The sequence below is a fragment of the Nylanderia fulva genome, unplaced genomic scaffold (assembly GCF_048542155.1).
Source record: "Nylanderia fulva isolate GAGA-0341 unplaced genomic scaffold, ASM4854215v1 Scaffold62, whole genome shotgun sequence".
In the NCBI taxonomy this organism is placed as follows: domain Eukaryota; kingdom Metazoa; phylum Arthropoda; class Insecta; order Hymenoptera; family Formicidae; genus Nylanderia; species Nylanderia fulva.
In genome coordinates this window covers 31,803-52,179 of record NW_028190721.1, presented here as the reverse complement: position 1 = coordinate 52,179, position 20,377 = coordinate 31,803, and the positions used below count along the sequence as shown (strand labels likewise).

Sequence of the window (20,377 nt, the reverse complement as noted above, 5' to 3'; positions counted from 1 at the left end):
TAGCATTTCTTAATTTATAATAAATTACATAACACAAGATCTCCCCTTTCCCTTCCCCCCCCCCCCTCCACTTTGCTATTCTCTTTACTCTCTTTTTACGTAAATCCACATTCTAATTTCACAAAGTTATTTATATACAATATTAACCTTATTGATAAATATAAATATTAATATTTTTAATAAACTTAAAAATGCTGCAAGATGTGCCAATCTAAATTGTAAATTACAATTATATTTAAAAGAAATATAAACATAAATAAGAAGTATAAATTTAAAATCTTTTGTCCTCAAATTCATGTTTACGATAATTGCGCGTTTAACATGTGTTTTTTCCAATCAATACGACGAATTTTCTATTATTTATCGCTTTTTACTACTTTTAAACGATAAATGTCGGATCTGCTTTAGCAACGTAAAATGTGTACAACAGTTTTCCAACATATAAACACAAAATTCGAAAAAAATATCCGTCATACTATGTATAATCAAAAAGTTATAAATATTTCTTGAAAGCGTATAGCTCATCAATTAGAAGATAAAAAAGCAGCTACTATATATAACACATGCTTATACGTATGTACATATATTTTGTGTATATCTTATAGTATAATGTTTTTAAGTATTTCTAGTTACAATTTTCGGCGCGTTAATAATATTTTATATATTTACAAGTGTACATTACAACTTACGATTCACCGAATTTATTATATTTTTTTTAAACATTATACATCCAATGGTGAAATATGTATCAACATAAAAGTATATTAATACTAATATAAAGCTGCATATATTAAAATAACTCGAACAATAAACAGGCTATGTGATCTAACGCAAATGTTTGTGCGTTAAGACAGAAAAAAATAATTTGTCGCTGTCATAATTGAGAACAAGGCATAAAAGACAAAAGTATATATCTTAAACAAGTATCTTAAAGTGTCTTAAAGTGTCTTATAAATATATATCTTTACACAAACATACAACTTAAATGTTAGTATATCAACAATCATTTGTGCACTCAAGACTGTACTACTTAGTTAATTATTAAAAATAGTCTTGCTTTGTTTTAGAATGCATTACTTATGAATTCAATTATATACATGTACAAATATATAATGTATGGGTCATTCCACGTCAAATCGGCCACCCCCTCGCTCAAAATTGTATTGAAGTAAATTTAACTTTAAAGGTACCAAAGTTTAGCTTGAAGCATCCAGTTTTTTATGCCGTGTGCCGATTTTGAAAAATGTTAATTAATGACCTTGGTTTTGTCAGTTATATAAAAAATCGTATGTATTTTTTTATTCAAATTTTTACTATTTCCTTACAAATGAAGTAAAAAAGTCATTTTTAATGTAATTTGATACGCTGAATCCGAATCTAAAGCCAGAAAAACAAAACTTCTATTTTTGCAAATAAATAATTAGTTATTGATATTTATTTCTATAAAATAAAATAGGACTAGATAGGACTAAACTTTTTGCTAATTTCAGCGTGATTGGAAAACTTTGAAAATTTGAGTGGATTACTTCATAAATAAAACCCCATATGTTTAATATATTTTAATTGTTATTACAAATATTACTACAATGATACTATACAAACATAAAATCAAGTAATAATATTATTAGTATTTTTATAAGTATTTTTTAATTATAATAATTACTCTAGTCTTACTTTCAACGAGATATAACTATTATAACAATTGTGCGCTGTTACTTTAGAAGCGTATTTTATTTATCGAAACAGTTTATACATATAACGTATGTCAATAAATGCCTTGTTTTTAAAAGTAGTGTCATATTTAGATTCTAACTTAAAATCAATATAAAAACATTATTTTATTTCCAACAATACAAAATTATATAAAATAATTCTCATAACTCAAAATAATTTTATTCTCAAGCAAAACGGGGCAACTTGTTATCCAAAATTCGACTGAAAGCAGTATCTGACAAAATAAAAAGACCAATGACAAAATCATTTATGAATATATAATTATATGAAATTTTTTAATTATATAATAAAAGGTTGTGAATAAGCTCTGGAAAATAACGAAACTTTTTATATTTTATTCTGAATCTCTGAAAAATTATATCTTTCTATAAATATTTTTCTGTAATTAAAACTATTGTTTAATTGTCTTCTTATAAAACTTGTTTCAAAAGTACTTTTAACAGCATGTTACTGTTTAGGATATTAATAATTTTAGTTATACTCTGTGTTCCTTCAACATTAATATTTGTTTTTCCAAAGCATAAATATTTACGCAAATATCTTAATAACTCTATTAAATTTATACATATGTTAAATATTCAAGAGATATATGCTTAGATGTATTACATATTTTTTACTCAACAATTACAATACTTGTTTTTATGTGCTAATTGTAAAAATTTCAGTGTTAAAAAAATACGACATTTTATTTTATTAATTACTATTAGAAACAGAGCGCTGGAAAGACTGCTTTCATGTTTTTCAAAATCAGTAATATAAATTTGAAAATAATGCATTTTATTTGATTAATCGGCTAAAAATTGAATGTTTAATTAAGACAACTGTTACTCACAAATACCGACACACACACACATACACACACACAAATATACATATATCGATCTCAGAAGTTATGTTGACCTAACACAGCATATTTATCACAATGACACGTATACAGAATCAGTCAGTCTTTCGTGGTCTTTCGAACCATATCGTAGTAGACATAATAATTGTAATAAAGTGTGTGTGTGAATAATTACATTCTTCCGACATTGCGCACATTGCTAAAGCATTAATTTGCTTCAGTTAATTTAGAAAAAAATATAAATTTTATCAATATAATTTTCCAATTAACATTTGGTTACGAAATACTAGGTAAGTTAAAATTAAAATATCGAAACATATATTTATTTACAAACACCAAAATAATTTAATTATACATTATAACGGAATTTTAAAGAATTTCCAACATGAAAGTATAAAGAAAATAGTTTTATTATAAAATATTTTCAAATTTTAATCCATAGATAATTTCAAATAATGTCGATATTATAATATTTTACAAACTGTAATGTTGAAATAATTTTGGACTTACAAAAATTTGATATCAAATAAATTACTTCTAAAACTTAAAAATACTACAATTTACATAACAGATAATAAATATTATAACAGACACTTATGTAATTGTCATTTTATTACAAGATTATTAAATTCTATTTTCTAAAAGTTGTCGTACTTTTTTTTATAAAAAAAATATCTGTGTGTATTTTAATATTTAAAATGATTTTTAAACAGTGTTGACATTGAATAGAATAACTGTAACATTAAAAATAAATCTAACATTAATTTTGTTGTTAAAGATTATATAATTAAGAAAAATAAAAAAAGAAAACAATTGCTTTCAATTTTTATTCGATATATCCCCTAATAAGGGAATATATCGAATACATCATTATGATAACTATGATGTATTATAAAAAATGTGAACAAATTAATTTTGTTAAGTGAGAAATAAATATAAATACAACACTTAAAAATAAGTAGAATTATATTAACCTTATAAGTTAAAAATAGGATACTAAATACTTTACGTAAAATTAGCCACATAAAATATTTTATAAAACGGTCAAAACGCATAAGTTAATATTATATTAAAAACGCATAAACAATAGTTCATATCGATTTAATAATGTACTCCATTAAAGTTAAAACATTTTCAGGTATTGAATTAAATTTGCTGATTAAAACTTAATTTTTACTTTTACAATTAAACACAATAATGTTACATGTATATCGATGATGAGAATATATATAAAATATTTCAATTAGGAAAATTTGATAAAATAAACATTGATAAGGACTATAGCTTTAATACTTAATAATAAAATAAGGCTATGATGAGAAATTGTATCAATTCAATTAAAAATTATAAAAATGATTTAATAAATATAAATTATAGAGTAAAATGGTAAAATATTATAATTGTCAATCGAATGAAGAAATCCATAATATAGATTTAAAGCAATTGTTAACACATATTTATTCATGTGTTCAATTTGAAATATCTGAAAAACACTTCATTATATACAGGATGTGTAGGAACTAATAGTAAACCTGTTAATAGTAGTTTTCTAGGATCATTTGAAGCTAATTTTTTCTCCGCAAATGTCGCGGGAAACTAATATGTTTTGCATGTTCCTAAATTTGCCATTATGTATTTTTGCAATCAAGTCTTAAATTAAAATTCTATTAAATGTATAGTCTACTCAAATTTAATTGATGAATGTGTTTTATTAATATTTTATTTCCACAACGCTCAGTTTGTGAATAACCATTTAATTTCAGTCGTTGATAATTAAAAAAGTATTGATACTTCGACATTTTCGCTGAGGAAAAATCGTCTAAAATGATCTGAGGTATCTGCTATTAACAGGTTTACTGCTAGTTTTGGGACCCCTTGTATATATTTATATAATATTTATTATTAAGTTTATAATTGATTTAATTTAATATTGATTTTATTTTAATTTTATTCTCAGTGATTGTCCGTTTAGAGTTTATAATACACAATTTAAGAAGAGATAACACAGACCTATAAAGAAAAATAATAATAAACATGTTTTCTCTCCTTCTGTGTGCCACCGCTGCTCAGTCCTTATTGTAATCGTACTGTTTTGTTCTTATTCTGAATAAACACACAGGCTTATATTTATATAAAAGTAATGGCTCTTGTGTTTATAAAAGTAATTTGCTTCACACAACTAATTTTATGTATTTTACATTCTTATATTCTAACTTTATATTTTATAAATATTAAATGTATATAATTTATTGATAATAAGAATAATTATTTAAAGAAAATATACAATAAATTGTGAATATAATTTTTGTATATATCTGTCAATTACAGTTATGTGCGACACTGAAATACACACACACACACACACACAATTTTTTTATAGAAAATCATATTTATACATATATGATTTTATTTTTCAAAAATTTTGCAAATGGAAATTTGCACATTGCTTTTTCACCATACAATATTTTACTAATTAGGATAGTTTTCCAATTAATAATTTTATATCTCTTGTGTTTATTTGTTTATATATAAGAATGATTTAAAAAGACGTTAGAGTTATATTTAATTTCTCTATTATTTAGTATTTTAATTTAGAAAGATTTAATAAAATATACATTGATAAGAACTATAGCTTACTATACTTATACATACATAATTTTATTTTTTAAAAATTGTGCATACGGAAATATGCACATTGCTTTTTTACCATATAATATTTTACTAATGAGGATGATTTTCTAATTACTAATTTTTATATTTCTTATATTTATTTTCTCGTTTGTATATAAGATTTGATTTAAAAAGACATCAAAGCAATATTTAATTTCTCCATTATTTATGTTTTGTCCAAATTGTACAATATTTTACATATCTAAAATAAAAATTCCTTTGCCGTCATGATGATATTTCTAAAACTATTATTGAGTAACGGATTAATTTTTATCGCTGCGACGACTTCTTCTCGTAATGAATCTTTATGCGATCAATCATCAATATATATAAAACAATGCATTACAATATCATATATTGAAGGAAATATTTTTTATGGAGAATACAATATCATCATAAACATTTTTAATAAAACGAAAAACATATATTTACATTCAGAACAATTATGTATTAAAAATATGGTTCTAATTAAAAATTTTAAAAAATATGAGAATTATAAAGATACAGTTTATAAACCGACATATAATACTGAAAAAGATACAATTTATATTTCTTTTACGGATGAGTTATCACCAAGAAATTACATCTTAAATATAAAATATTATGGTACCGTTGATAAAGTCTTTAGAATTTACGACATAATAGAAACAACTACGTGAGTAAATAATAAATGTTTATTAAAAAAAATATAATATGTAATTACATAGGATATTGTAAGTAATATACTATTTATGTATTAAATGTCTTAAAAATTATTATATATTGCGAATTTTAAATATGTACAAGGAGAAGAAGAGTCGCGAATATTAATTTTCATAAAAATATTTAATATGAATAAGATGCATAGAATTATTGAGATAATTATTAAAATTATAAAATTAAGAAAATAATTAAGGTAAAATTATCGAAAGCGATGAGTATATTACAAGATATTACACCATATTATTTGTAAAAATGCTTTTCAAAATAAGTAATATAAATTAGTAAATAATGCATATTAATTTGATTACTATTAGAAATAGAGAACTAGAAAGACTGCTTACATTTTTTTTCAAATAAGCGGGATATAAATTTGTTAATAATGCATAATTGATTTGATTAATTGAACGAAATTTGAAGTTGTTTAATTAAGACAACTATTACACACAAATGCTGCCACACACACACACACGCACACGCAAACGTGCATATTAACGACCTCAAAATTTTGTTGACCTACACAATATATTTATCACGATAAAACGTACAGAGAATCAGTCAGTCTTTCGTGATCTTTCAAACCATACCGTGATAGATATAAAGATTGTAACAAAGTATGTGTGAAATTTTGTGTTCTGCCAACATTGCATACTGCTAAAACATTAATTTGTTGCAATTAATTTAAAAAATTATATCATTTATATTAATATACTTCTGCAATTAACATACTGTACCAAAATATTGGGTAAGTCAAAATAAGTTGAAAATATAAAAACATATATTTGTACAAATACAAAAAAATATGCGACACTGAAATATTGTACATACATACTTGTATATATATATATATATATATATATAATTATATTTAAACAATTGTACAAATGGCAATTTGCACATTACTTGCTCACCATATAATATTCCGCTAATTAGAATAGTTGTTCAATTAATAATTCTAATACTTTTTATATTTATTTACTTGTTTATATACAAAAATCATTTAAAAATACATCAAAGATATATTTAATTTTTTTATTTATCTTTTGTTTTCCAGCAGTGTGTTTTCTAGATCTAAAATAAATATTCCTTTTCTCCGACATGATGATATTTCTAAAACTATTACTAAGTAGCGGATTAATTTTTATCGCTTCGACGGCTTCCATTCGTAATTCTTTATGCTATCAACCATCAAACTATGTAATACCAATGCATTACAATATTATGCTTTCAACATTTATGGAAGGAAATATTTTCTATGGAGAATACAATATCAGCATAAACATTCTTAACAAAACGAAACACATATATTTACATTCAGAACAATTATGTATTAAAAATATAATTATAATTAAAAATTTTGAAAGATATCATGAGCATGATAAAGATACAGTTTATAAACCGACATATAATATTGAAAAAGACACAATTAAAATTTTATTTAAGAATGAGTTATCACCAGGAAATTACAGCTTAAATATAAAATATTTTGGTATTGCTGATAAAGTCTTTAGAATTTTCGATGTGAAAGAAGGATCTACGTAAGTAAATAATTTATGTTTATTAATAAAAAAGAGTACAATATGCAATTACACATAAGACGTTTTAATTAATATACTATTTATGTATTAAATGTCCCAAAACTTATTATATATCGCGGAATTTAAATCTAAGGGTGAGTGTGTGTGGGGGGAAGTAAGGAACAATATTTATTTTTATTATTAAAATAAAGTCATAAAATATAATATGTGTTGACGCATATAACATTTATACATTTTTTAATTCCTAATATTTTGATGCTTGTCGAAAAAATTTCATTAGTATATGTCTTTGAAATGTATTATAGTTGGGTAGGTAATCTGCGTATCCAGATAATAAGCGACCGACGATTGTTTCCATGTTGGCATCAACAGGATTTATTGTTACAAACAACCTTTAATATTTCGATAAAATGTAATCAATGTGCGGCTTTGTCATATATGCCATTGAAAAAGACGATTATTGAAAGATATAAGCAGAATATATTATGTGAACACATCGTTTTCACACCTGTAATGTTGACTTATCACCCAACAATAATTGTGTCTAATTATCTATTATATAATTATATCGAAAATCAAATCAGTAATATGTGGTGCAGAAATAATACTGTAATCGACATGATATTTGCAAATAATGTAGTTGAAACAATCACGTTGTTTTTTATAAATGAATGGAAACATTTGGACCATATTTCGATGGTAAATCATGTTTTAATTCCGAATTTTCATGACAACGACACTATAATTCTCGGACCAGTTCTTTATAGGTGAGTACATATATGCTTAATATTACATTAAAAATAAAATTATATTAGAAATGTAAAATTATCAAATTTGAAAATATGTACTTCTTTTGTTTCTCTAAATGTTCAAAATAAGGATTTGCGAAAACAAACAGTTTTAGTAAAATTAATTTTATTCATATTATTACAAAATTAAAGTTTACTTTTTTTATGCGTACATAAATGGAAAAGTATGTATGCTAAATCGTACCTCTTAAGATAGATTTTAAAACTGCAATAAAGTTATAGGTATAAAAGAAATGACATTATTTTATTTATTTCAAACTATTGTTCTTTGTCAACGATATACATATAAACAGATATTTATCGTCGTTTTATATTTAAATTAAAAAATAAAAAAATATATTATTTGAATAGATTTAAAATACTAGTGTGCTAAATTGTACCCATGAGTTTGTAAATCGTACATCTAACAATAAAATTATAATATTCTAACAAAAATAAAGTTTCATTTTCTATAAAGTTTTCAGTCTTAACATTTAAATATAACTTCCAGAGAAACAGATATCATCTACAATGAAGCTTTATATCCTGTTGCTTATAAAATTAAAGTAACTCAATTAATAGGACGTAAGGTGACACAGCAATGGTTTATTAACATGATGAACAATCCATCAGTATCAGATTTTTGGTTTAAAGAAGGTCTTACTACATTGCTTGCAACATATGCTGTCAATAAGGTTATTCTAATTATTTTGAACGCAATCTCGTTTCGACCTTCTCGTAAATGATACAATACTTATACATTCATATATTACAAGTTTTTCTTAAATCAAACTCTTTTTACAAAATTCATAATTCAATTAATATTACAAAATTTTAGATTTTATTATTTTATTTAATTTAATATGTTTGCTAAGATAAGATATGTTTTATTTTATCAATAAAGTAACGTTAATAATATTAATATTTGTATTTAATGCAAGTATCAAAACGGATATCGATATACTAATTGTTTTTTTTCTATAGACTTTTCCAGATTATCGAATAATAAATTTATTTGTTGTTCAAAATCAACATTACTCTTTTAATTTGGATGGTGATTACCATATGCGGCCTTCTACTTCACAAGTTAACAGTTTATTGGAAATTCCCAATTCTATCAGAGGTATACGTAATATAATAAACTATACGGCGTAAATTTTTAACTATTAAAATAATAAAATATATGCGTAAAGTTAGAAGATAATTAATTCTTTATCTGGATTTTAATTAAATGTTATTTTTATAAAAGTACACACATACGCGCGCGCGCACACACACACACATACAAACGCATTTTTAATTCAATTAGAGGTAATATATAATAAAATAATCTGCCTAAATTTTTAACTATGAATACTTTAAAATGTGTGTAAAGTTAGAAGATAATTAATTTTGTATCTAAATTTTAATTAAATTTTATTTTTACAATAGTACATACACACACGCACACACACGTACACCCACATGCTCACGCAACGTACATGCACACGCTCACACACACAAAGGCGCACGCGCACACGTATGAACGTATATTCTGTCATTAATATTTAATGTATTTATGCATATAAACAATACATATGTGTATGTATGTAATTTGCAACTAGCCGCTACACAGTTTTTCTTGAAAACTATGTGGGTTTCTTTGAAAAAATATTGATTTTTCTCATTATTTTATATACAAAATTATTGACGCATGATTGACGAAAAACAATATTTCATGAGATATTTACGATTATGTACTCGTAAAGTAATGTGTTAAAGATATAAAATATATAGTAAAATATTCTCTTTATAATTATCTTATCCTTACAACTTAATGTTTTGGTAATGAATATTGCGAGAAACCGATTAAAAAAAAATTAAAATAGATTTATTAAAAAAACCTAAATATTCTTCAAATGATCTTCCAAGCAGCCTTTAAAAAATGTTAATAGATCATCTGTTTGTATTTAGAAATCATACAACTTTTATCTACAACGTTTTTCCCTAAAATAAATTATTCAATGAATCTTTGTACATAAGTATATTTTTAAATAAATTAATTTGTGTGTGTGTGTGTGTGCGCGCGCATGTGTGCGTGCGCGTGTGCATGCGCGCGCGTGTGCATGGGCGTATGCATGCGCATTTCCGTGAGCGTGTGCGTGTGTGTGTGTATGTGAATATGTGTGTGCATGTGTACGTGTGTGTATATGTGTGCGTGCGTATATACATCAACTATTCCATTTTAAAATATCCATACAAAGGTCTTTTGAACAGTTTATTTTAAAGAAAAACCAGAAATGAGATGTAATTGCCAGTCCAATTTTAAAAACCAAGGAAAAGTGAGCTTTATTGACCAACACTGGCTAGATGTAAAAATCTTTATTACAAAAGAGACGACGTTTCGACCCTAAATTGGGTCCTCTTCAGGCTCTTATTTAAAAAAACAAGAAACTAAACGCTCATAGTGTCAATCTATAATGAAAGATTGAATATAACATAAAATAATACGTATAAAGTTTGGTTTTGTTCAGTTTGTCATAGGGAACACTTCGTTCCATATTAAACGTATTATTTTGTGTTATATTCGATCTTTCATTATAGATTGACATTATAAGCGTGTAGTTTTTTATTTTTTTAAATAAGAGCTTGAAGAGGACCCAATTTAGGGTCGAAACGTCGTCTCTTTTGTAATAAAGATTTTTACATCTAGCCAGTGTTGGTCAATAAAGCTCACTTTTCTTTGATTTTTAAAGAAAAACGTTTTAAATAAAAGTAGTATGATTCCTAAAGACAAACAACTGAACCCTACTGACTTTTTTCTGAAGGTTGATTGTCAAGGTAATTTGAAGATTATTCATGTCTTTTTTTATATGGATCTAACTTAATTTTTATTAATTATTTATTATTTATTATAAATTAATTTAATTATTATAAATCGATTTTTCGCAATATTCATTACCAAAATAATAAGTTGTATTAATAAGGTAATACACACACAAAGTGTCTGGTAATACTCGCACATATGTAGGTAGAGGGAATTAATTGAATGGTTCTTTAAAGTTTTGCTATCTTCGTAAGTATTAATGAGTTTACTTATAAAATAGAATGGATAAACAGTGCGATGAATAATATATTGTGTATCAAGTGTGGAAAGTTGACAATTGGTCTCGAGTGCGGGGACGCACGAGCCGAAGGCAAGTGCGATCACCTTCACACGAGTGAACAATTGTCAATCCGCACGTGATACACATACTATTTTGTATTATAAGTGCAAGCAAAGTGGCTTTGTGCGCGTTTTCTGTGCGCGAGGTGGCTGATCGCCATCTTGCGGCGGCACCGTGCAGGAATAGCCGTGTTCAAAGTCATTGTCCACTACGGCTTCAGCCGTAGACAATGGCTTTGAACGCGGCTTATTCACTCACCGCGTCGCCGCTAGATGACGGCGTGGGAAATCGGCCGCTTTCCGCAGAGAAAACACGCACACAAAGTGCCACTTTGCCTGCACGTGTAATACAAAAAACATTTTACTCTTGCGCTATTATTACCCGGTATACAAATATATCATTTTTCTTTAAAAAATCACTATGTTTACAAGTAATCATTATAGTAAATATATATTTATAATATATCTAATTTATAATTTTGATCTAAATCATAGCACCCTTTATATTGCGCATGTTGCAACACGCCCTCACCGAAGAAACATTTCGGAAAAGCATTCGCTCATATATAAATAGCACGTGAGTAATTCGACATAAAATATAAAATCAGAAAAATAAAATTGTGTAATATAAATAATGTTTTACAATAGAAGTTTTATAAAATGTCCCTTATATTTCGGCTTCTTCTGACATTATTTTCTAATATTTTTTTAAATCTAACAATTCCGCTATTTTCCTAATTCTGCTACTAGATTTATTTTTAATTCTATCACTTTTTCTATGCAAACTGTTTCCGTAGAAAGAAAAAAGAATTGTTTTATTGTTGTCACTTTTCCATATACATATATACATTGTTGTTTTATTTTGTAATTATTGAGATATAGGGAGCCATCTCCGATATCGATTATCTTGACATATGTTGTCAAAGTCACTGTCTTCAGTATTAAAAGGTTTTATGCGTCGCTCATTGTTTATAAAAAAGTTATTAACAAAAAAGTTTTTAAAATATAGCAGTTATTTTGATTAAAAGCAAAAAATTCTTATATAAATATCAGAAATGTTGTTTAAAATTTTTTTTTCGGAAATGAGTTAGAGATATTTTTGAGGAAAGTGGGGTTACAGGGGTAGAGGCGGAGCCTCTTCCCCGACTGGCAGAGCCTCAAGCACCCTCATGACCCACGCCTTTACTTTATTACGCGTCCAAACATATAATACATTTAAATGTATATATGTCACAAATATTAGTTTTATTTTGTAAACTATTTTTTAATAACTTTTGGTAAACAATGAGCGACGCTTAAAACCTTTTGATACTTACTCATGACAGTAACCTTGACAACATATGTCAAGATCATCGAAATCAGAGATGGCTCCCTATATCGCAATAATTACCTTTTATTCTTGTTTCATGACCTGTTATTGTCTAAAATAATTTCTAAATGTTTTTACTCTTTTTATTTTTCCTTTATTTCATCATATGGTCTATAATTCTAATAATTTCTTTTCTTTTAATTGCATTTTGTGTTACATTTATTTTTTAGTCTTATTTATCAGGTTTTTAAATATCTAACACTTTACATTTCTTTTTCATTTCTTCTCTATTTTTATTTTTGTCTCTTGTAAAACAATTTCCTTTATATTATTTTTTTTCTTTTTGTTTTGTCTTCAACTTGTCTGATTTGTTTTATTTCTTTTTTTAATAATTTTATAACTCTCTCAATAGTTTGCTCAAATATAATCTATATTAATGCTAATAATGCCTAAAAAATTGAATAAAGTTATTAAAGAGTGATGGCAAAAAGACCTGTTTTTCCGCCCATTTTATAAGGTTGAATTTTGGGATCTCAAATTTCAATCTTTTTTATGCCCAATAATATTATATGATAAGACATTAATCCCAGAGAAATTTCAAGATGAGCATAAACACGGTTCCTTAGATATGAAGAAGTGAAAGTGATAATTTCTCATAAAATTGACTGAAAATCATCACTTTACCCCGTGTCTCCGGAACCGTGTCTATGCTCATCTTGAAATTTTACTGTGATTAATATTTTATCTGATAGTACTATTTGGCATAAAAAAAAGTTTGAAATTCGAGGTCCCAAAAATGGGCGACATTTTCCATCACTCTTTTATTTAAAATTATGTTATATTCTTTATTATCATAATATAAATATAAAATATATAAATATATATATTTATTAAAAATTTAACAAGCCTCTGTAATATAAATATAAATATAAATTGAGTGTCAAACAGGCAATAAGAGCCAAATCGCGGATGACAGTGCGTTATCCCAACAAAACTAAATTTTTTCGTTAGGATCAAAAACCTGTGCACAAGGCACTGAATTTTACTTGAACACGGCCAAGATTTAAAATTGGAATAATCTCTACAAGAGATTTTGTGTGCACAGGTTTTTAATTCCAACGAAAAAATTTAGTTTCGTTGGGATAACGCACTGTCATCCGCGATTTAGCTCTTATTGCCTGTTTGACACTCAATTTATATTTATATATAAATTTATATTTTGTATTTTGCAATTTTATATTTTGATTTTTAGTATTTACCATATTACAATTTTTTATAAAATTAACATTATATAGACAATTTTAACATATTTGTTATTTTTTCTTTTATATATTTTACATATTGTGTGAATTTGACCAATTACATCGTCAAAGTACTCCAAATTTTTGGAATAAAATTGTTGCTGCTGCAGAAAAACCAGATTATGCTGTAAAAATAACGAATAATTGGCATATAGAAACGTATTGTCCTATCATAAAAATAACACAAAATTATAGGAAAGCAAATGTATCGATTCAAAATATCAACAAATTAAAAATTAACTGTCTTCCTGTAACTTTTACTACGCAAGCGTCTCTCAATTTTAACAATTTTACTCATCATATGGTATGCGCGACAGAAGATTTGAAATTATCATTTAATGAGGATGGTTGGATGATATTCAATATGCAACAAATTGGTAAATACTGACCAAGGGACTTAATACGTCTTATTCCTCGTCTTTATATTACACACACATAATTGCCATTTTCTTATTCTCTCCTTTCTCCTTTCTTTGACCTTAACCTCCGTCTCCTTTTTCCCTTCTTTCCTTTAATAAAAAACAAAACGTACTTTCTACTCTCTCTGCCTCGCCTTTCCTAATCGTCTCCTTCCACTTTTCAGTTCTCCTTATCTCTCTTCTTTCTATCATCTCTAACTCTCTTCATTTCCTCGATCCTTCCCTTTCTATTCTCTTTTTCTACTTTTTTCCTAATTTCTCTCCTTTTGCTCTTTCCTCTAGCCATCATTTTACTTACCTCTTCACCATCGTCAAACCTACATTTATCCCAATCCCACATCTCTTCAGCATCCACTCTTTTTCCAAAAATTCCTTTTTGTCCACCACTTTCTACATTTCTACAATAAATACTTTTCCCATCTTTTTCCCCACCCTCCTTCTTCTCTTCTCTTTTTTCTTCACCTTCTCCTTTCTCTTCTTCTACTTCTTCTTTACCTCCGCTTCCTTTCTCTTGTTTCTCTCTGTTTGTCTTTTCTTCTCCTCCGCTCTCTTCTCCACTATCTGTATCTCTTCTTCTGCCACTACCTCCACTATTGTTCTCCTAACCCTCCTCCCTCCTACTTTCTTCTCCATCAACCGTACTTCTTCTCCCGCCACTACATCCTCTCTCGTTCCTCTCGTAACACCTATTTTTCTTTCCATCAAATCTTTTTTATTCTCCTTTCTCACCATCCCGACATCTCTATCATCAACTCTATAATCCTTCGTAACCATCTATTTTTTCTCAATTCCATTTTTACATCCACACTTCTCGACCATATTCATACCTCCTCTCTTCTTTTCCTCCTTTACTACTTTATACTACTAATTCCTCCTTCATCACTTTCTGTACCACCTCGTAATACGTTCACCTTTCTTTACCACCTCGTAACGCGTCCTTATTAATTAAAAATTAATTTTCCGTATGTATTTGCATTTTATTTATATGTATTAAATTTTTGATACGTTTTTAATTTATAATTTATATAAAGAAAGTATGAAACAAAAATTGAAATAAGTTTAAAAATAAGTAAAATAATAATAAAATTATTCAGAACAATAAGAATTGATAAAATTTATTTACTATTCGACAGGATATTATCGCGTTAACTATGATGAAGAGAATTGGCAAAGAATTACAAATTATCTATACTCCCATAATTACAAGAAAATTCATGTTCTTAATCGTGCCCAAATTATCGATGATGCATTTAATTTAATGATAGCAGGCCATCTTCGTTCCTATATATTCTGGAACATCACATCGTATTTGTATCAAGAAGAAGATTATATAGCATGGTATCCTTTCTTTAAAGCTCTGGAATATATATGTAGTGCTTTTCCAGTGTTGAAAGAAAAAACTGAATATTTTACGGTAAATATTAATAAAGAGTGGCAAAATGACCTGCTTTTTCGCCCGTTTTATAGAGTCGAATTTTGAGACCTCAAATTTCAAACTTTTTTATGTTATACGGTTCCGGAGATACGGGGGTGAAAGTGATGATTTCTAGTCAAAGATGACAAACTATCACATTCGCTTCTTCATATCTCCGGAACCGTATCTATATATGCTTGAAATATTACTAGAATTAACGTTTCATCTAATAGTATTATTTATGATGAAAAAAAGTTTGAAATTTAAGGTCTCAAAAATGAGCGACATTTGTCATCACTCCTTCAATGAAAATATTATATTTTAAATATTTGCTTATACACTCATTGATCAAAAATAATTTAAAAACTTAGAAAAATATATCCAGCAACGATAACATTTTACATACGATTAAGTCGCAAACTACTGTGCAAACAAATTCAGTTTGAATAATCACTCACCCAAAGAACTGTCCAAAAAGTCTATGATTTTTACTACTACCAATATTATTGGTATATAACATTGTATTTGGATATATGTATAGCAAGATACTTAAAATCTTTGTCAATGAATGCAATTATCGGCTTCATATAAATATAACATGTTAGTCATTTAAAAAATATAAAACATATATAGTTCGAAAAATTTAATTATATATTTCTCAAAAATATATATTAGGTGCGCAACTAAGTTCCCGCTGTTTGTCTATAGATGGCTCCAGCAGTAAGTGCTGGTCGATTTTGACATATCCAAAACGTCACGAGCCAAGCTTAGACATATGGTATACAAACCGCTTTGACATGTTAATGATTTTGTTTTGGCGTCATATACTTTTAGTTGTGTGAAAATGTCTGATTTTGTACCAAATAATCGTCATTTGCGGGAAGTGTTGATTTTCTTATTTCATTCGAAGAAAACGGCGGCTGAAGCGCATCGAGAGCTCCAAAAAGTTTACGGAGATGCTGCTCTAAGTGAAACAACGTGCCGTGATTGGTTCCGTCGCTTCAAAGACGGTGATTTCGATGTTGACGACCGTCCGCGTGAAGGAAGGCCAAAAACCTTCGAAGACGCTGAATTGGAGGCATTGCTCGATGAGGATCCATGCCAAACGCAAGAACAGCTTGCTTCAGCATTAGGAGTTACCCGCCAAGCCATTTCCAAGCGATTGCATGCGAAAAACGGCCACAATACGAGCAGAGGCACGAAAAAGTGATTCTACTGCATGACAACGCTCGGCCTCATGTTGCCAAACCCGTTAAAACTTACGTGGAAACGCTCAAATGGGAAGTCCTACCCCACCCGCCATATTCCCCAGATATTGCGCCGTCCGATTATTACTTGTTCCGTTCGATGGCACATGGTCTGGCTGATCAGCAGTTCCGCTCATATGAAGACATCAAAAAATGGCTTGATTCGTGGATAGCCTCAAAAGACGAATATTTTTACCGTAACGGTATTCGAGCTCTGCCAGAAAGATGGGAAAAAGTTGTGGCTAACGATGGGCAATACTTTGAATGATTCATTTGTAACCATTTTTTCACAATAAAGTTGCATTTTCATAAAAAAAACAGCGAGAACTTAGTTGCGCACCTAATATTTTATACCTTATTTAAAAATAAAATATGATTAATAAATAGTATATGAAACTTTAATATCTATTAAATATTATAAACATTTCGCATAAATTAAATCATATTTTCGCGTACATATACATATAACATATTTGCACGCCCAGATAGCACAGGTATTCGAAAAGAATTTATTTGTGTGTCACCTTATTGAATGTCACCAATTTCGAGTCCTTTTTCAAATACATATAGAATTCAATTTACAAAATGAATTCTATATGTATTTGAAAAGACACTCGAAATTGATGACGTACAAATAAATTATTTTCGAATAGCTTGTGCTATCTGGGCGTACATATGTACGTGAATAGATAGCATCTATAAATGAATTTGTATGTATTTTTGTTTTATAGAAAAAGAAAAAATATATAATATTTTAAGAATCTATTGAAAAATAATAGAAAAATATAATTATTATTAAATACATTTATAATATAAACAAATAAATATATAATTAACGATTTTTAGGAAAGAGTAAATAACATATTATACCCTGTACTTGAAACAATCAAATATGAAGAAATTGATGATAGAGACGATTTTAGAACGTGTTTACGACAAGAAGCTGCAAAATGGACATGTCTTCTTGATGACATCACTTGTAAGAAAGAAGCCAACAATAAATTAGAACAACATCTCCAAGATCTTGAAAAACACAAGTAACTATTGTTACATATTTTTAGCCTTTCTTAATCAAATTCTTCTGTAGGTATCACCTACAATGTTTAAATAATTTGGTCAAGATATTCATATGCTAATCTTTAATAAGAAAATGTAATTTTTTTTATGTTATAGGGTTTTGCCATGGTGGAAGGAATGGACATATTGTAAAGGTTTGATGATAAATACCAACAAAATGACTTGGGAATCAGTGTATGCTATAGGTGTTGCAAAAAATGACACTAAATTTTTAGAATACTTGGCTTGCACTGAAGATGCTGATATGATTAAAAACTATTTAAGATATAAATCTAATTTTAAAAAAGAAAATCAATATATTCTTAACAGTTTCTTATATATTATTACGAAGCATGCGAATAATCAAATTATCCTAGAGGACATATTCGATAATTTTTTTTTCATGACAATATTGAATTTTTTAATAGCTACTTATTTGTAAAAAAAATATTTGTGTTTATTAATTATGTTATTTTAGATTTTATACATGATCACTGTACTAGAAACAGCATCTATTTACTTATTTGTATGAGATCATATAATCTTAAAAATGATGAAAATTGTTCATTTTTTAATATCTTCACAAAGATAATCATACATGCAATTTAATAACTTATTATATTAAGTAATTCAAATAATTTGAATAAATTTATAATAAGTAATAATTAATCATTGTTAAAAATACGATTACGTAAAATTAGTAAATGAAAAATATTTTATAAAAAAACGTCAAAAGTTAATTAATATTATATAAAACATTATAATAATCAAATTAAAAGTAAAAGTAATAATTGAATTTTATTGACTTAATTAATATTAATTTAATTTTTTGTTTATTATAACACTATAATTTCATGTGCAATATTATAATATTTATATCAATTGTAGTGTTTATTAATAATTTTAATTCTCACAAACTTGATAGCAAAATACATTATTTCGCTAATATCTTAAAAAAGTATACTACATTTTCTGAACATTAATAAATAAAATCAGCATTCATTGTATTACATTACAATTATATTTTATCTGTTTTTATTATATTTGTCGTAGTTTATAATATTTATAAGAGATAACTATTCGATGTACTCTTATTTTAAAATAATTTATAAACTTTCTTTTTTGAGTATCATGCTGTACTTAAGATCTAATATTTATTTTTTGTATAGAATAATACCTATAATATATAAAAATTACTTCTTTTATTATATATAATAATATATGTATACATCATATAATAATATGATATTATAAATAATAAATAATAATTTGTTAATGTAAAATAAATTATAATAAAAATTATTTAATAAATATAAAAATTGTCAATTATTTCTGTAAATTGCCAATAAATATATGTTAACTAAAAACACAATACATAATGTTATATTATATAAAAATATAAATATATATACAATTATAATTTAATATTAAAAAATTAAAGTGAAACACATTTTTGACCTATAATATTTAAGATTAAATTCTAATTTATTTATCTATTAAATCTATAGTATATATTTACATTGTGTATAATCGATGATGTAAATAATAATAAATTTATATAATTATCATTATTGTTTTATGTCATATTATTTTATTTAAATAAAGTTTGCGAATGAATCTTTAATTTTAAGTCGTTAATAGTTATATCTCACAAAGCTTATCTAACTTGAATTTTAGCTATAATCAAAATCGTCTAAAAAACTCGTATACTTTGTTCAATTATAAAATATTTTTGCTTGGTTATTATGCAATGATTCACTTAGAGTTCATTAATACAACAATTTAATAGTAATGAGTATTAATCATCAGACTCTATAAAGTAAAATATGAATAAATTTACTTTATGTACCGCTGTAGTCTTGAAGATCCATTGTTTTTTCTTTTATTTGAAACACAGGTTAATTAATAAAATACTCTTGGTTATGTAAGCTTATACTAAATTTTAATCTAATAATTTTATATTAAATTAAATTTTTTATAATATTTAAAAAAATTACAAAATTGTCAATTTAATTATTTATATTGCTGAATTATTAAATGTCGACAAACATACAACATTATATTTTTAATATAAAAATCATTATTATAATTATCATATATAAATATATAATTTATATTTTTAATAAAATTTTGCTAATACGTGATTGCAAATGCTTTCTAATTTATAATTCTCTAAAAAAGGTAGTTCTCAATATATTTATAATTGTAGAATT

The 20,377-nt window shown here is 26.3% G+C and overlaps 1 protein-coding gene across 1 annotated transcript; it reads left to right on the top strand.

Annotated features, from left to right (window-relative positions):
- Window positions 1-2,693: 2,693 nt before the first annotated feature.
- Window positions 2,694-18,606, top strand: LOC114937708 (aminopeptidase N-like). The gene is made up of 10 exons (XM_085488083.1): window positions 2,694-2,868; window positions 7,002-7,485; window positions 7,791-8,252; window positions 8,785-8,968; window positions 9,258-9,396; window positions 11,914-11,995; window positions 14,101-14,405; window positions 15,581-15,861; window positions 17,955-18,145; window positions 18,282-18,606. Exons 2-10 carry the CDS (start codon window positions 7,046-7,048, stop codon window positions 18,604-18,606), a joined length of 2,409 nt encoding a protein of 802 aa, XP_085344209.1. The 5' UTR covers window positions 2,694-2,868; window positions 7,002-7,045.
- Window positions 18,607-20,377: the final 1,771 nt, after the last annotated feature.

What these genes read in the sequence shown, in the direction of transcription:
- LOC114937708 (XM_085488083.1), top strand. Translation starts at nt 7,046, where the DNA reads ATGATGATATTTCTAAAACTATTACTAAGTAGCGGATTAATTTTTATC. An exon ending in GATGTGAAAGAAGGATCTAC is followed by an intron (nt 7,486 to 7,790) that starts GTAAGTAAATAA and finishes AATGTATTATAG; the next exon opens with TTGGGTAGGTAATCTGCGTA. An exon ending in AAAAAACTGAATATTTTACG is followed by an intron (nt 15,862 to 17,954) that starts GTAAATATTAAT and finishes AACGATTTTTAG; the next exon opens with GAAAGAGTAAATAACATATT.